Source organism: Electrona antarctica (genome assembly GCF_951216825.1).
Source record: "Electrona antarctica genome assembly, chromosome: 17".
Taxonomy (NCBI): Eukaryota; Metazoa; Chordata; class Actinopteri; order Myctophiformes; family Myctophidae; genus Electrona; species Electrona antarctica.
In genome coordinates this window covers 24,776,177-24,790,478 of record NC_136798.1, presented here as the reverse complement: position 1 = coordinate 24,790,478, position 14,302 = coordinate 24,776,177, and the positions used below count along the sequence as shown (strand labels likewise).

General features: G+C 41.9%; 2 protein-coding genes across 2 annotated transcripts in view; one reads left to right on the top strand and one right to left on the bottom strand.

Moving 5' to 3' along the window:
- Positions 1-6,313, top strand: part of LOC306940865 (brain-enriched guanylate kinase-associated protein) — a gene marked incomplete at its 3' end in the record, with an annotated part of 37,759 nt that extends 31,446 nt beyond the window's left edge. The window contains exons 6-7 of the mRNA XM_079526108.1: positions 1,154-1,234; positions 4,886-6,313. Coding sequence (XP_079382234.1) covers positions 1,154-1,234; positions 4,886-6,313 — 1,509 coding nt within the window. The remainder of the gene's footprint in view (positions 1-1,153; positions 1,235-4,885) is intronic.
- A 2,946-nt stretch (positions 6,314-9,259) lies between these two features.
- Positions 9,260-12,885, bottom strand: rdh14b (retinol dehydrogenase 14b). Its single transcript, XM_079525957.1, has 2 exons — positions 12,360-12,885; positions 9,260-11,492 (listed from the first exon to the last, which is right to left on the bottom strand). Exons 1-2 carry the CDS (start codon positions 12,717-12,719, stop codon positions 10,875-10,877), a joined length of 978 nt encoding a protein of 325 aa, XP_079382083.1. The 5' UTR covers positions 12,720-12,885; the 3' UTR covers positions 9,260-10,874.
- Between the last annotated feature and the right edge of the window lie 1,417 nt (positions 12,886-14,302).

Genomic DNA, 14,302 nt, shown 5'->3' with positions numbered 1-14,302 from the left:
ACTGACCAGTGAGGAGATCCTGTACAGGAATCTTTTTCTTTGGTTGACTTTGGTGATATTTTTTGGTAAAAACAGAAACGTTAAAAGGTTAAAACAGCACTATAGTTTGTAGCAGCGTCTCGTCATAGAGAGGTCCCCTCTCTCTGATCCCCGCCCCCTCGCACTGATGCTGAACCATAGCTGAATGCTGTGGATGACGACACACAAGTTTTGCGTTTGTAAACTTTGTAAACTCATTTGCAGACTAAAGATTGAACTGAAAACTAATGGAAAGACGAGGCTTGCACTCAACATATCGTACAAGGATATGCACAAATTACATTGCATTTTCATTTTCAAATCATACACACGCCAATTTGAAAATGCAATGTAAATTGCTTTTGCTTTTGCATTCTGTCATAGAATGAACACACCTGGAGATGAAATGTAAAGGCTATTGCATTATATATTCACTTAAATGCATTCATTATCTGAAGGTTAAAAAGCATTTCTCTTATTTCATTTGAATTTTCTAAATTGCATTTTCATTTTAATATTGTCCACTAATTAGCGGGGCATTTTTTGAAAATTGAAATTCAAATGATATTTTATTTATAATTTTAATTGTGTCATAGAATGAGCACATCTGTAGATTAAATGTAAATGCTATTGCATTTTAGATTTATTTTTGTCTCAAGAAATGCTTTAATGACCTGAAAATGAAAAAAGCATTTCTCTTATTTCAATTGACTCTTTGTATTAGCAAAGTGATTGATATATGGCTGTCTGTCAGGCCTCACATGCCCCACAGCAGGACTCCGGGCTCCCAAATGACAAATGTTAACCTCCCCCCAAATTCTGCTAGGCTCTATAGAGTGTTTGTTCAGTAACAGGAGTCTATCTGCCTCTCTGACTTTTTAATAAACAGAAAATACTCTACATTTTCAATTAGGTGACAATCAGGAGAGTACACATTTTGTCAAAGAAATCAATTACCCTACCTACCTTTAACCACATGAATCCTAGTGTCCCGTTCTGATCATCCTGTAGTTGGCGAACAGTTGGCAAAAGTAGCCAAACTACAACATGTCATGTAACGTCTTTTACAGTTGTGACATGTCGCCTCTCTCAGGTTTGATGTTCAGCTCTGACCTGTTGCTTAATGTCTCCATAGGATCTGTACAGGAAGGACTGCAACCTGGCAGCCCAGCTTCTCCAGTGCAACAAGTCAATCTACAGGACCCAGCTGTCTGAGGTCAAGCCCTCAACGCACGCACACACACACACACACACACACACACACACACACACACACACACACACACACACACACACACACACACACACACACACACACACACACACACACACACACACACACACACACCAAGCAATAATATCTAATGCTCAGTCTTAAAATCTTACTTTTAATGAAAATTGTTTAACCACAATTAACTCTGGCATCCATATTTTGGGCACATTTTTAAAGTTTTCCAATTATTCTTTTCTTTCTTTTTCTTTTTCTTTTTTTTTTTTTTTAAATTTTGTCATGCAGTGAATTATATAGGGCTTAATTGCAGTATGTAAGACCAGGGGAGATATTGTGCTTATGAGCCTCAGGCACTCCAACCACTGCAGATGTGCTAGTTATGTTGTACTTACGGTAAGTAATAAGTTACGGGTGTAGCTTTCAAATATCCTCCCATGAATCAGACAAATCTGAATTATGTTTGTTTTGTTGTGGGTGAAAAAAATGTTTTGTGCGAATTCTCAACATTTCAGTTATGAAGAGTGATAGGGAGGGGTTAGGGAAAGAGAGAATATAGGAGAAAGGAACACAGAACAAGTCAGTCAACTAACAGGAAGGCCCACCAAATCAAATGAAACTGCAGGGAAAGCAAGTGAAATGATCTCGCTCCAGGGAGTGACTGTTTTTATTTATTTATTTTACTTACTTGATTTGCATCTAGAGACTTCCTCAGATGATGAATGTCTTTTCAGTACACCTCCTCACATTAATTAAAGGAGCATTCAGTGATTTGGGTGATTTGGAAAACCACCCAGTCCGCCCCGGTAACAAAATGTGCACATGCACACGCTCTACAGTGGGGGGAAGTTCAACAGCATGTGCACCAAGGCCCGCCCCCACACATGATTGGAGGAAGGCCCCTCTCATCCTGATTGGATGAAGGCTTTGCCACCCGCCACCAAAACTGAAACTAGGGTTTTTTGACCCCAGGGGCTCACTGGGGACAGGGAACTCCTTATATGGTCAGCACACTCTATAGTAGGGGGGATTATCCAAATAAAAAGAAAAAATAAGTGATATTTGAATGAAGCGAAATCACTGAATATACCTTTAATCAAATCAGAGATACAGCCGTTAGTGAATGTTCAACAAGGATGATGTTTACTGAGACTTCTGATGGAGCAAATAAAACAAAACATTGAAAACAATCCAAGAGGTACTTCACTTACGTAGAGCCCTATAAAATCTGCTTGGCTGGAGCTTCGACTGAGAGGTGGATTGCAAAAGAACATTTAATATCCTGTTGACACCTATCAGCACATCAAGGAGACAGGGTTATAAACCCTGTAGGTGCTATATAGTTAGTGTACGTAGTGCACCTGGCACTGCTCCCCATGCAGCCCAGGGACTTGCAAGTCCGTAACGAGTGTTACAGCGGCAGGGGCTGAAATTCCGTAAGAGGGCACTTTTGGAAGAAAATAGCCGATCTACAAGCTTGTAGATCAGCTGTTTTCCGGGCGCGACCCGCACTCTTTGGCCACTGGAGATGCGGCGATGACATGGATTTCTAAACAAAGTCTTTCAGCGCAAATTGCTGCGTTCAAGATCAGGAGAGTTCCGAAAAAAGCAATTCTCGGGTATGGCATGGAAAGGAGAGGTATAGTAAATGCTGCATTCATGGTCTGGAGAGGGCAGTTGTTTTACAGACAGGTAAAAGGGCCCGTTGATGTCTATGTGTGCATGTGCCTGGTGCAGCCCATGTCAGAGAGCATTTATGCAGCTGATAGATTAGTAATCAGATAATTGTATAAAAGCATAATATACAGGTATAAAAAATGTTTAAGCAGGTCATCGTTTTTTGCAACTTTTCACAAAATGGCAAAACAAAACTGTTTCAGCACTTTCATAATATGGGGGTTGCAGCCAACTATGGCTATTCCGTGGTGCTTGGCATGGAAATGTTTGGGAACCCCTGGGTTACTTAGTGGACCGCAGACCAGCCACGTCGCCCTGTGATTGTTGCACGTGGAGCAAAATGCACGCCGGTATTGATGAGAATGTTTGTGCCAGGAATTGTTGGCGCTGATTTCCGCTGTATCAGCCCTGGGCTTTCTGCCTCATCCACATGGCACATGTCCAAGTCTTAGTCTAAAGTTAAAGAATGCATGCCCATGCTTTGTCCCTTATGGATGAACGGAAATGTCAATGCAAACATGATGCATATGTTGCATAAAATCTCCTGTGCTTGCCTGCCCCCCCCCCCCCCCACACACACACACACACACACACCTTACACACATACACGCACACTCTATTTAAAAAAAAACAGATGCCAACAACATTTGGATGCAAGGGTTTATATATACTATACAGTCAATGTATGTTCAGCAGTCTGTTATTCATGTCATGTAATAATCGAAAGCTTATTGATGAACAATGCATTTTGATAAGTGCAGTGGCTCTTCAGTGCCTACTGAGATGCATTAGTCATTTGTTTAGCTGCAAAACCGGTATTGACAGGGACCAGGGTACAGTTCTGTTAAATCTCACACAAACTGACAGTGCTGAAAATGTTGGGGATTTATTTTGGTCAAAGTTATAACGTAACTCTGACCATAACACGAGAACATAACTTCTCGTGAGGAGAATACTTCTCCTCACATACCTCTCCTCTACAAAGCTATAATTACAGTAGCTTGCTTCTTCTCATTGCCAATTAGCAACAATAGACTAGAATCCTGTTGGCGATATGCTGCAGTTGGATAAATACTTGTTGCTATGGAGATTCAAGGTGCAGTGAAATGTTGCTGTGACCTGCTTTGCGACTACTACTACTACTACTAATCTCTCAAATAACATAAACAAACTATAAAGTATATACCCCCCGAGGGGTCGCGACCCCCAGGTTGAGAACCCTTGCTCTAAATAATTTACAGGCTGTTAGGACATGTTTGATGAACAAAACAACAATCCACACTCTCCCACTCAGACACCCACAAACCCTTAAAACACATTTTCTTTGTCTGTTAAATTGCTTTCTTTTTTTATTTAATTTATTCTTACTGTGTATCTATCTATGTTGTATTTATATTACTCATTATTTTAGGTTTTCGTTTTCTTTGATTATTACTTTTCTATTTGTATTGTATTTCCTGGTGTGAAATGAGGTGTGATTTACTTTATAAACTTATTTTCTCACCTGCACAATGTGCTTTCGTTATGTTGTTGTTTGCTATGTTATTTTGTTTCATTTAATTTATTTGTTTAGTTGGGAATTAGGATGAGTGTATTAATGAACAAAACATGTAAATACGCAGTCCCCAACAAACATTAACATGAGACATTAGTACAATCAGATAAAAGAATCACAGCAGTAGGGTAAAAGATCATATTTCTTTGTTATACATGGTCATATGATTGGTGTTCAAGCAATTTAAAAGTAAAAGTTGGACAGTGTCACAGAACGCATTCCTGATTCCTGGTGTCATATCGCATGGAAAAGACATGCTGACAATTTTAGGTTGTGGCAGCAGTGAAGATACTAACTACTGTTCCAGCCCCATAGTAAAGGTGGTACATTTACCCTGTAGGCTTGAATTTGGGGCTTTTCTTATTTGTCAACTTATGTTCCCTGTCCTCTGTCCTTGTCTCATTCAGCTGCCTGCTGACTTTCAGCAGCGAGTGATGGAGCTACAGATGGAGGAGTCTCCCCTCTGCCACACCTCCTACCCCGACTCTGTCCCCGCGTCTGTCATCGCCAAAGTCCTTGAGAAACCGGATGAGGCCTTCTGCAGCAGGCAAGCGTCCCGTTCGCCGAGCCCCCAGACCCCAGACCTGGCCTTCCTCCTGGATAGCATGGCTGGGGGAGAGCGCTTGGGCACCCTGCGGGGCACCTACAAATCTGACCTGTACAGCAGCGACACAGCCCTGTACTGCCCCGACGACCGGCGCCGCGAACGCCGGACCAGCATGGACGTCCACGGCCAGAGGAAGCTGCTGTACGGGCCGCAGAACTCCACCGACAGCAACCCGGAGGAGAGCTCCGTGGGTATTACGCCCGGATTCTCCCAGGAGCACTTTGACAAGTTCCATGCCACCCTGGGGGCCGGTTCCAGCTCCTACTCCAGCTTCAGTGGAGGGGGGTCCGAGGACAAGGGCAACGGGCCGCCCAGCAGCACGGCATCCTCTCCACACCACCACTCCCTCTACATGGAGTGGAGGGACGCGGGGGACTACGAGAGGAAGAGCGACGTGTCCTGGGAGAGCGACAGTCCGAGGGGCTTCGCCGACACCCAGCCCTTCCAGCAGTCGGAGCCCGTCCACCACCAGAACGGCAGCTCGCCCGTTTACAGCCGCACCATGTCGTCCTGTTTCAGCGAGCCGTATGAGCCTCTTCCTCCATCCTCTTCCCCCAGCGTGGCATATGGAGACAGTCGGCGTGGCAGCATGCTGGCTCCGGAGGAGGAGGAGCTAATCGGCCGGTGGAGACAGCTCAGCGTGGAAGACTTGGGCGCCCTGGCGTACCGCAGCCCCGGACGGGCATCACCTTACAGCTTCTCAGAGCAACACTTCTCCGTCCGACCGGCCAAGATCCGCCTCGGCCCGCTGTACAGCAGCTTCCAGGAAGGGGCCGACTACTACCACCACGAGGTGGGCGCCATGGACCCAGCGGCGTGGGGGGCCTCGGTGCCGAGCCCCGAACGCAGTCCTCGCCTGCGGCAGGCCCACAGCCCGGCACACCTGTTTGCAGCCAAGGATGACGGCCAAGAGTCAGAGCACAGCCTCTACCACTCAGGGAGCTCTAAGGACAGGGAGGGTGACGTGGCAGCAGCAGGGTGCCAGGGCAAGGAGTACATGGACGCCAGCCCCAACAGCTCCAGCGAGTCCCTGAACGAGAGGGCCCTGGAGATGGCTGCAGACCTACAGCACTACCAGGCCGAGATGCACAGCCTGCCCCCGCAACCTCCACCTGCACCACCACCACCACCCCCTCCTCCACCCTACAACCAAATGTTTAGCTCCCTGGGTCTATCCAGGAAGGACAGTCTGACCAAGGCCCAGCTATACGGGACACTTCTGAACTAAGAGACTTGCAACCAGGTCTGTTCATTCATGAGGCGGGGTCGAGAGTCTCCCGGTACTTACAGCTACAACTTGTACTAGCATCATTATGAAATGGTTTGAGTAGTACACACGCAGGTGCCAAGAATTACAATCACAGCAACATAGAGTATCATGAGCATTGAGCATGTCTTTATTGCTGAGCGTACTAAGGATTAGATTGTATGGCAGCAGACGCTACGACACATGCCGGTTACATCATAGCCATGGCGGAACAAGCGAGTTGTGAAAACAGAATTGAAGTTCTAGGAGATGACTGCAGCTCTAGGAGTGTTGCAAGTTTGTAAGAACGTGTACTGTATGTATGTAAGGCCCCTATTCAAGTGTATAAAGATATATATATATAGTATATACTTATAACTATACAAATTTAGTGATATATTTTGTATGTAGTTGTTGGCAAGAAAACGTGAAACAACAATCAACTAAATGCAGTTTTGCTATAATAATACTAGAACTTGTACAGTACACAGTAAACTCCTCAGTATTAGTTTAACTCAGTTTGTAACTGGTTGCACTGGTTGCCAAACCTTTTAGCTTGAGACCCAAAAGAGAAATTGTACGTCTCCCCATGACCAAAACTAGTGAAAATAGCAGATTTGCAATGTGATAGGAGCTTGTAGATTGGCTATTTTCACTACTTCTTTAAACATTTGTTTTCTAATTCAGGAAATTTCTTTTTTAATGTTTTGAAATAATAATAATTTTAAACAAAATGTATAGTAAAAAGAATAATAGGATATTTATTTACATAAGTTCTAACCCATACAAATGTGTCTCTGTCTGCAACCCTGTGCAAATGCATAAATCAACACTGAAGATGAAAATGTGTACGAGTATATACAGATTTAAATGCAACTGCCAATCAGACTTAATGTGACCCCACCCAGAACAGTGTATGTAATGGCAACTTGATGCCCAGATAAACGGAAGGAATATGAATTGCATTATGAATGTTTAACAGGGGAGGACGTTGTATAACAAATTGGTCCTTTAACAACTGTTAGTTTAACAGTTAACACTGACAGACAGACAGACGTATTACCTTGTTTTCTTTCTTCAGTTGAATTTGAAACTTTTGATGGATGTGCTGTTTTGTTTACTTGATGGAATCCTTTTGAGATGTAATCATTTGTCTTACCAGTTGATGTTTGGTTATTGTTTTGCTCTATATTCCATGGAGAAGTTTTCCTGCCCCATTCTACCTCAAATTTGGATGCCCCACACACACACACCCCATAAAGCCGCTGCAACCCTGTTTCTATGACAATGGTGCATGTTTCTATATTTCTGCTGTTTTGTTCCAATAATAAAGCACAAATGATGCATTTGTCCAAGCCATGTGCACGTTACTTATTTTAGTGTGGTTACTTTGTAGCATATCCTAGCCTGCTAATTCCTTTACCGCTTCGCAGTGTGGTTACTTTGTAGCATATCCTAGCCTGCTAATTCCTTTACCGCTTCGCAGTAGTTTTGAAAGTTCATTGCACTTCATTTGTCCTACTTTGTTAGTCACTCTGCTGGATAAGATCATCTGTTAAATGCCTAAATTGAGAATTGTGTTTCGGTGTAGTGTGTGTGCGTGCGTTTGTGTGGTCTTGAGTGACCAGCAATTAAAAAGTATTACGATACTTGACTTTATGTCATTGTGAAATGCTATCATTGCTATACAACATTAATATGAGTACTCATGACGGGTGCTTATACAGTAACTGTAATTATAGTAGTGTTATAAGCAGATTAGATTTATAATGCATTATAGACTTTTTTTCCTCCAATGTACTATAAAGACACCCCAAAATCCATAAGCATTCAATATATTCTTGAATTTAAAATGTTAGATACTGGAAAGATTCTGTTAAGAGTATGATCAAATGTTCCTTCACTTCCTTGGTAGTAAAATGCACCATTAGTCATTGTTCAGTATTACCTTAAGGACCCCCTCGAAAACGAGATGATGCATCTCAAGGGGTTTATCCTTCTAATAAAAGGTACTGTAGTGTATTTCCTCTTGTATGCTACATTATGCACCTCTCACATTAAAATTACTGCCACGGCTAGGCTACAGCTGTCCTCCCACGCTGTCGACTCGAGTGCATGTTTTTAAATCCTTGTATGTCCAAAACTGTTTTCCAGGACATGGAAAAACCAACCTGTGTTCCGATAGATCCAATATAATTAATAACACGCTCTATTATTTATAAATCCCACAGACAGACTCAATAAACCCCTTTTAACTTTAATTAAAGAAATATCCGATCTACAATCTCACAACGTGCAACGCATTGGGACCTTGTAGATCGGCATTTTTACTACTTCTGTGTGACACTGCAGTATGATAAAGACCGGCATTATGATTCACAGAAAAGAAAGAAAAAAACAAACAAAGTTGAAACATGTACAAACAAAGTTGAAACAGATACAAGGTTTCTGCCCCGACAGCAACGCCATCCAAGCTGCCTGTAACCAGAGAAGCGAAGCAGAGCACAGCGTCATCTCACTGATCTGCATTGTGGACCTTATTATTCCTATGTTCCCAGACACAGCACAAGTCATTTACACTTCAAACGCACAAAGAGAAGAGGGAACTGGTGTATTCAATCGCTCATTCCTTTTTACACTGCAGAAATACAGTAGGCGACATGCTGAATTATGTAAAAGCCAGGCGTTCAAACACAAGCTCCTGAACTAGATACACTTTTCATGCTGCTTTAGAGGATGTTCACAGCAAAAGAGTCAAGAGACTACATGTAATTAATGTATGTAAACCAGAGCCTGGCCATTGTCGGCCATTGTTTGACAAGTATTTGTGATTTAATTATGCAGCCAATTTGTCCCAATTTCTAATAACTTTCATGGTTGCTGAACTGCAATCATGTCATGCGCAATGGTACAGTATTTTTATATTCGCGTCACACTGTGAGGTTGTAGAGTGGCTAGTGCTATTTCTGAAAGGTTTTGTAAATGTTTAAAACATTTTGCGTATGGCAAGCCTAAATTAGGGCTGTCATGTTGAAAAGTGGTTCATGCTGTCTGTAGGTTTAATTAATATTTAACCAAAGAAAAGTATTAAGAGTTTTTGACTTTTAGGCAGAGGTATTTGGCCGACAGTGACAATATCTACAATATTTCATCATGCTTTAGTTTTGATGCAAGGTTTGCAGCATCATTGCTTATTATGTAATGATAGACTTAACTTATTTGTTTTGCACAAGATTGTCAGCACTCAGAGGTGAAAATGATTCGATTTTGGTTGAAAAAGAGGAAAATGAGGTTCAGGATGAATTTGGACAGAATGTGCCTTTTCTACACTAAGCGTCTGGTCCGCTGCTAAACAGTATTTATTTTGTTAACCAAGTATTGTTTTAGATAATTCGTAGCTTTATTTAGATATGACAGTGTCGACACGCAAAAGTCAAGTGGGTAACAGACCCAATTTTCACAGCATCCTTCATAATCTGATAAACTTAAATACTTTTCATACACTTGACACTTTACATGTTGAGTTTTGAAAACCCAGACATACTGTAATGTAGACCATCTCCTAGCATCCCCTGATTAATAAACATTTGGCAAAGAAATAACCTTTTTTTCTGTGACACACTATTGTTTCCACAATTCATTTTGGTAGGTCAAAACCTAAAGTTAGGGCTCCCTGGTGGCCAGCCAGGGTTCAAGTCTGACCCGAGGCACTTGGCTGCACTGTCCTTCCCCATCTCTCTCTCCTGCCCTTTCCTGTCTCTCTCTCTCCGCTATCGCTGTCAAATAATAAAGGCTTGAAAATGCCCCCCAAAAAAAACTAGTTAGCTGTGAAGAAGAGCTGGTAGGAAAATGTGTCTATTATTCCAAAAGGACACATTAAATTCAGCATCAGTTTGTGATGCCTAAGGCTGGGCAATATATCAATATATCCACTCCGTGATTTTATATATCTTCTGTGATTTTGTACCATTGTGATATGGCCGTTGTCTTTTCCTTAGGGATGAACCATTAATCGGTAGCATAATCGGAATAGGCCATATAAATGCCATATCGGTATCGGATCGGTCTCAAAATAATACAGATTATTTAATCGGTTTTCACCAGCAAAAAAAAATGAAAAATGAAAAAACGTTCTACATTTCATTTGTGTACTCCTCTCATTCAGTAGTCACTCAGTTGTGAAAACAGACACTTGGAAAAGAGTGTATGCTATTTATTGATTGATTGAATACTTTATTAACAGGCTTTGGGCCAAGCCCCTATAGGGCCTAGGCTTGTTTCCATTGTGGTCCTCTGTATAACATCGGAATTGGTCAGAATCGGTATCGGCAGATACAGTATGACCCTGCAAATAATCGGAGATCGGATATTGGTCATAATTTCATAATCGTGCACCCCTACTTTTCCTGGTTTAATCACTTCAGCTCTGTTTTGTATTTTCAAACATTGTCAAATAGCAGGTCACATTGTGAGCCTATAGATCTGATATTCTTGCTACAATATCGATATTGAGGTATTTGGTCAAAAACAATCTGATCAACAGTCAGTTCCCGAGCCCCACCATTCTCTCGCTCAGGTCCCACAGTGTCTTGGCGGAATGTCCATCAGTGGCTTTGGCCAACAGCTCCTCCTCCTCACAGTTAGCAAAGCACTTCCCTGACACCCCCTCCACCTCCGGGGAGCAGGCCAGGTACAGAGGAGTCTGGGCCCCCTCCAGTGGGCTCTTGAAGAAGACCAGGGAGGCTAGATAAAACAAGGGCTTGGCCAGCAGAGGGATGTGAACGTGCCTGCCCAGCCTGGTCCTCACGATGCCTGGGGTGAGAGCATTGACCGTGACCTGCGAGCCCTCCAGGCGCTGTGCCAGTTCCTGGGTGAACAGCAGGTTGGCTAGCTTGCTCTGACTGTAGCAGAAGGCTTTGTTATAGTTGGCTTCACTGTTCAGGTCCTCGAAGTTGATGTGTCCGTACTTATACAGCTTGGAGGAGACCACCACGATGCGGCTGGGGGCGGAGCTCTTCAGGAGGTCCAACAGGAGGTGGGTGAGGAGGAAGTGGCCCAGGTGATTGACGCCCAGCTGCATCTCAAAGTCGTCCTCTGTCTTGGAGTAGGGACACTGGTAGAGGCCTGCGTTGTTGATGAGCACGTCGATCTTGGATTCCTCCTGATGGGCCCACAGAGTCATAATAAACATTTAAACTCAGCATTTCATTAATCCTGTATCCAACAGGCTTGTGAATGCTTTCGTGACTTCTTTACAGTGTTATACATTGAAGTATGTAATATAGAGTTACTGTTTTTAGTCTAAACAATATATAAACAATATTTATTTTAACAGCTCACAACTATAATATAGGGCTTGTTTTTAAGGACAGTGTGTACTAATGCTATACAAGAATACTCTGAATGTATCATTCTAAGTTTGGCTAATTTAGTAGTAGTCAGGTAGGACTGTCCCGTATTTCAGCACCATGGACAGGTCCCATACAGCACGGCTGAGGTGATACAATGGTCTATTATTATGCTGCATAACAATGACTAGAATAAACTAGAGATCAGCCATTCTCAAAAACTATACTGTCGTTAACACTGGGCTGGCAGCTGTGTGTGATGTGAACATGGTAAATGTTATTACTAGACCAGATTAAAAAGCCACACATTTTTGGGCCAACATTTGGAGCAAAGTAATGGTGTAATTCAGAGAAGACTGTCAACATCAACATTACTTTAATGGTTGCTGTTAGTACTACTGTTTACAATACAATAGCAGTTCTCCTGCTGGTGACAATGTCCATAATAAAAAATCCTCACTGCTCATTTCTTTATCATTCATTTGCTAGTTGGTCCATTTGGTTACATTAATGTATTAACCAAATATAATGTAATCTTAGATAGATAGATAGATAGATAGATAGATAGATAGATAGATAGATAGATAGATAGATAGATAGATAGATAGATAGATAGATAGATAGATAGATAGATAGATAGAATACATTAAATTACAAGTACATGAAACATGGCAACAAACCTGGATGATTTCATGACAGAAACTCCGAACTGATCTAAGGGATGCCAGGTCCAGGTGTTTGATGACCACTTCACCGTGCGGCTCTGGTCCGGCTCGCTTCTTCAGATCCCGGGCTGCGTCCTCAGCGCTCCGCAGGTCCCGGCAGGCCATGATCACCCGGGCCTGGAGCCTGATCAGTTCCCCTGCGATGGCCTTCCCTATGCCGCTGTTCGCCCCGGTCACTATCACAGTCTTTCCCCGCATCATGTCGGCTGGATACCGGAGGAGCTTGCTGCACGCCTTTTGCCGGGGGAACAAGCGGCGCATAATGAATAATACTCCACCGCCGACGACAGCGGCAATGATGACCGCTGTGGCCATGAGCAGGTGTATCAAAGCAGCTAAGTATACAACATAAACTCACAAAGGTCACATGTAACAGTTACATATCATTCATGCCTGGCTACTACAAGCACCGTCAAACGAAACCACATAGCCTCGCGTCACCAGAGCAGGCTTTTGGTTTCTATGTACTATGTGCTCAGTGCTCACATCCGGTTTGGAGCCCGCCTACTGTATCCATAAAGTTATACTGTATCCGGTAAATTTCACTCACACATTAGTCTCGCGTTACCTGACTGTTGCCTCCGCGATTTCCAAACGATTTCCAAACGCTTCATCATACATATCTCTTATATATATATATATATATATATATATATATATATATATATATATATATATATATATATATATATATATATATCTTATAAAGAAAGCAAGATCATTTCTGATTATGAAGATAAAATCCATGTAATGTTTACACAATATTAAAGGGCACCAGTACGATTTGCAGTCCCTCTGTATCTTTTTTAAAAGCTTTTTTCATCAATTTAAATGTTCCCTTTAATATTGTGTAAAAATTACATGGATTTTATCTTGCTTTCTTTCAGAAGACACCCCCTATTTTGTCAATTTTTTCATGTCCCCAATGGCCTTCGATGAAAGTGGACTTGAGATATGATTATTAAAAATTTACAAAAATCCATAAATTATGCCATTCACATATAAGTCTATCTGTGCTTTATTGCTGGTCATGTTTAGTTTTTGAATACATAGATGATTAATCATTAAAATAGCATTATATAGCTCTGTCCCCCAATCAAACTCAACCCCGTTACACAAGTCATTCTCCCCTCCATAACAATAATTAACTGGCCCTTTAGTGGCATTCTACAAGTCTTCTGAACAACATGCTACAGAAAGAGGCAATGTCACACCTTATTTTACAATGTTTTAGACTTAGAGTAATTTATACTCTCAAATGTGGTCTTAAAGCATAACAGCTCAACTCTGTTACATGGAATAAAGATAGAAAATAATGATTTATTAAAATTAAAATTACGTTTGTTATTTCAACAATATATCTGATTTATTAATCTCATGCATGCCATGTGGTCTCCTCTTAATCACCAAAGGTAGAGTAGTGGCCATCTTGAGTAAAAAATCACAACTGCATATTGCCTATAGCCTTAACTACATGAACCCTATAGTGTCCCATTCTGGGGCAAACATTAAGGGAATATCTGCTGCACACCTCGCATATGTCTGATGTTGATATCTTAAATCCATTGTCCAGAATCGGCAAAAATGCATCAAATTACAAAACATGAAACATAAAATCAGGTAAGCCTTATATTTACTGAAAGTAAATTGACCTGTTTGCCTGAACAAATGGCCTGATCACCTGTAAAAGCAGACATTAGACCTTAATTTCCAGGCATTTGGTTAGTGTGAAGAAAGAGATCCCCTGCTACACCTTGAAAAGAAAAACTCTTATGTCAGACATACTGTTCATAGATTACAGTTCCGCATTCAACACTATTGTACCATCTAAATTAGTGTTGAAACTCAGTGGCCTTGGTGTGGGCAGCTCCATCTGTAATTGGCTATTTGATTTTCTG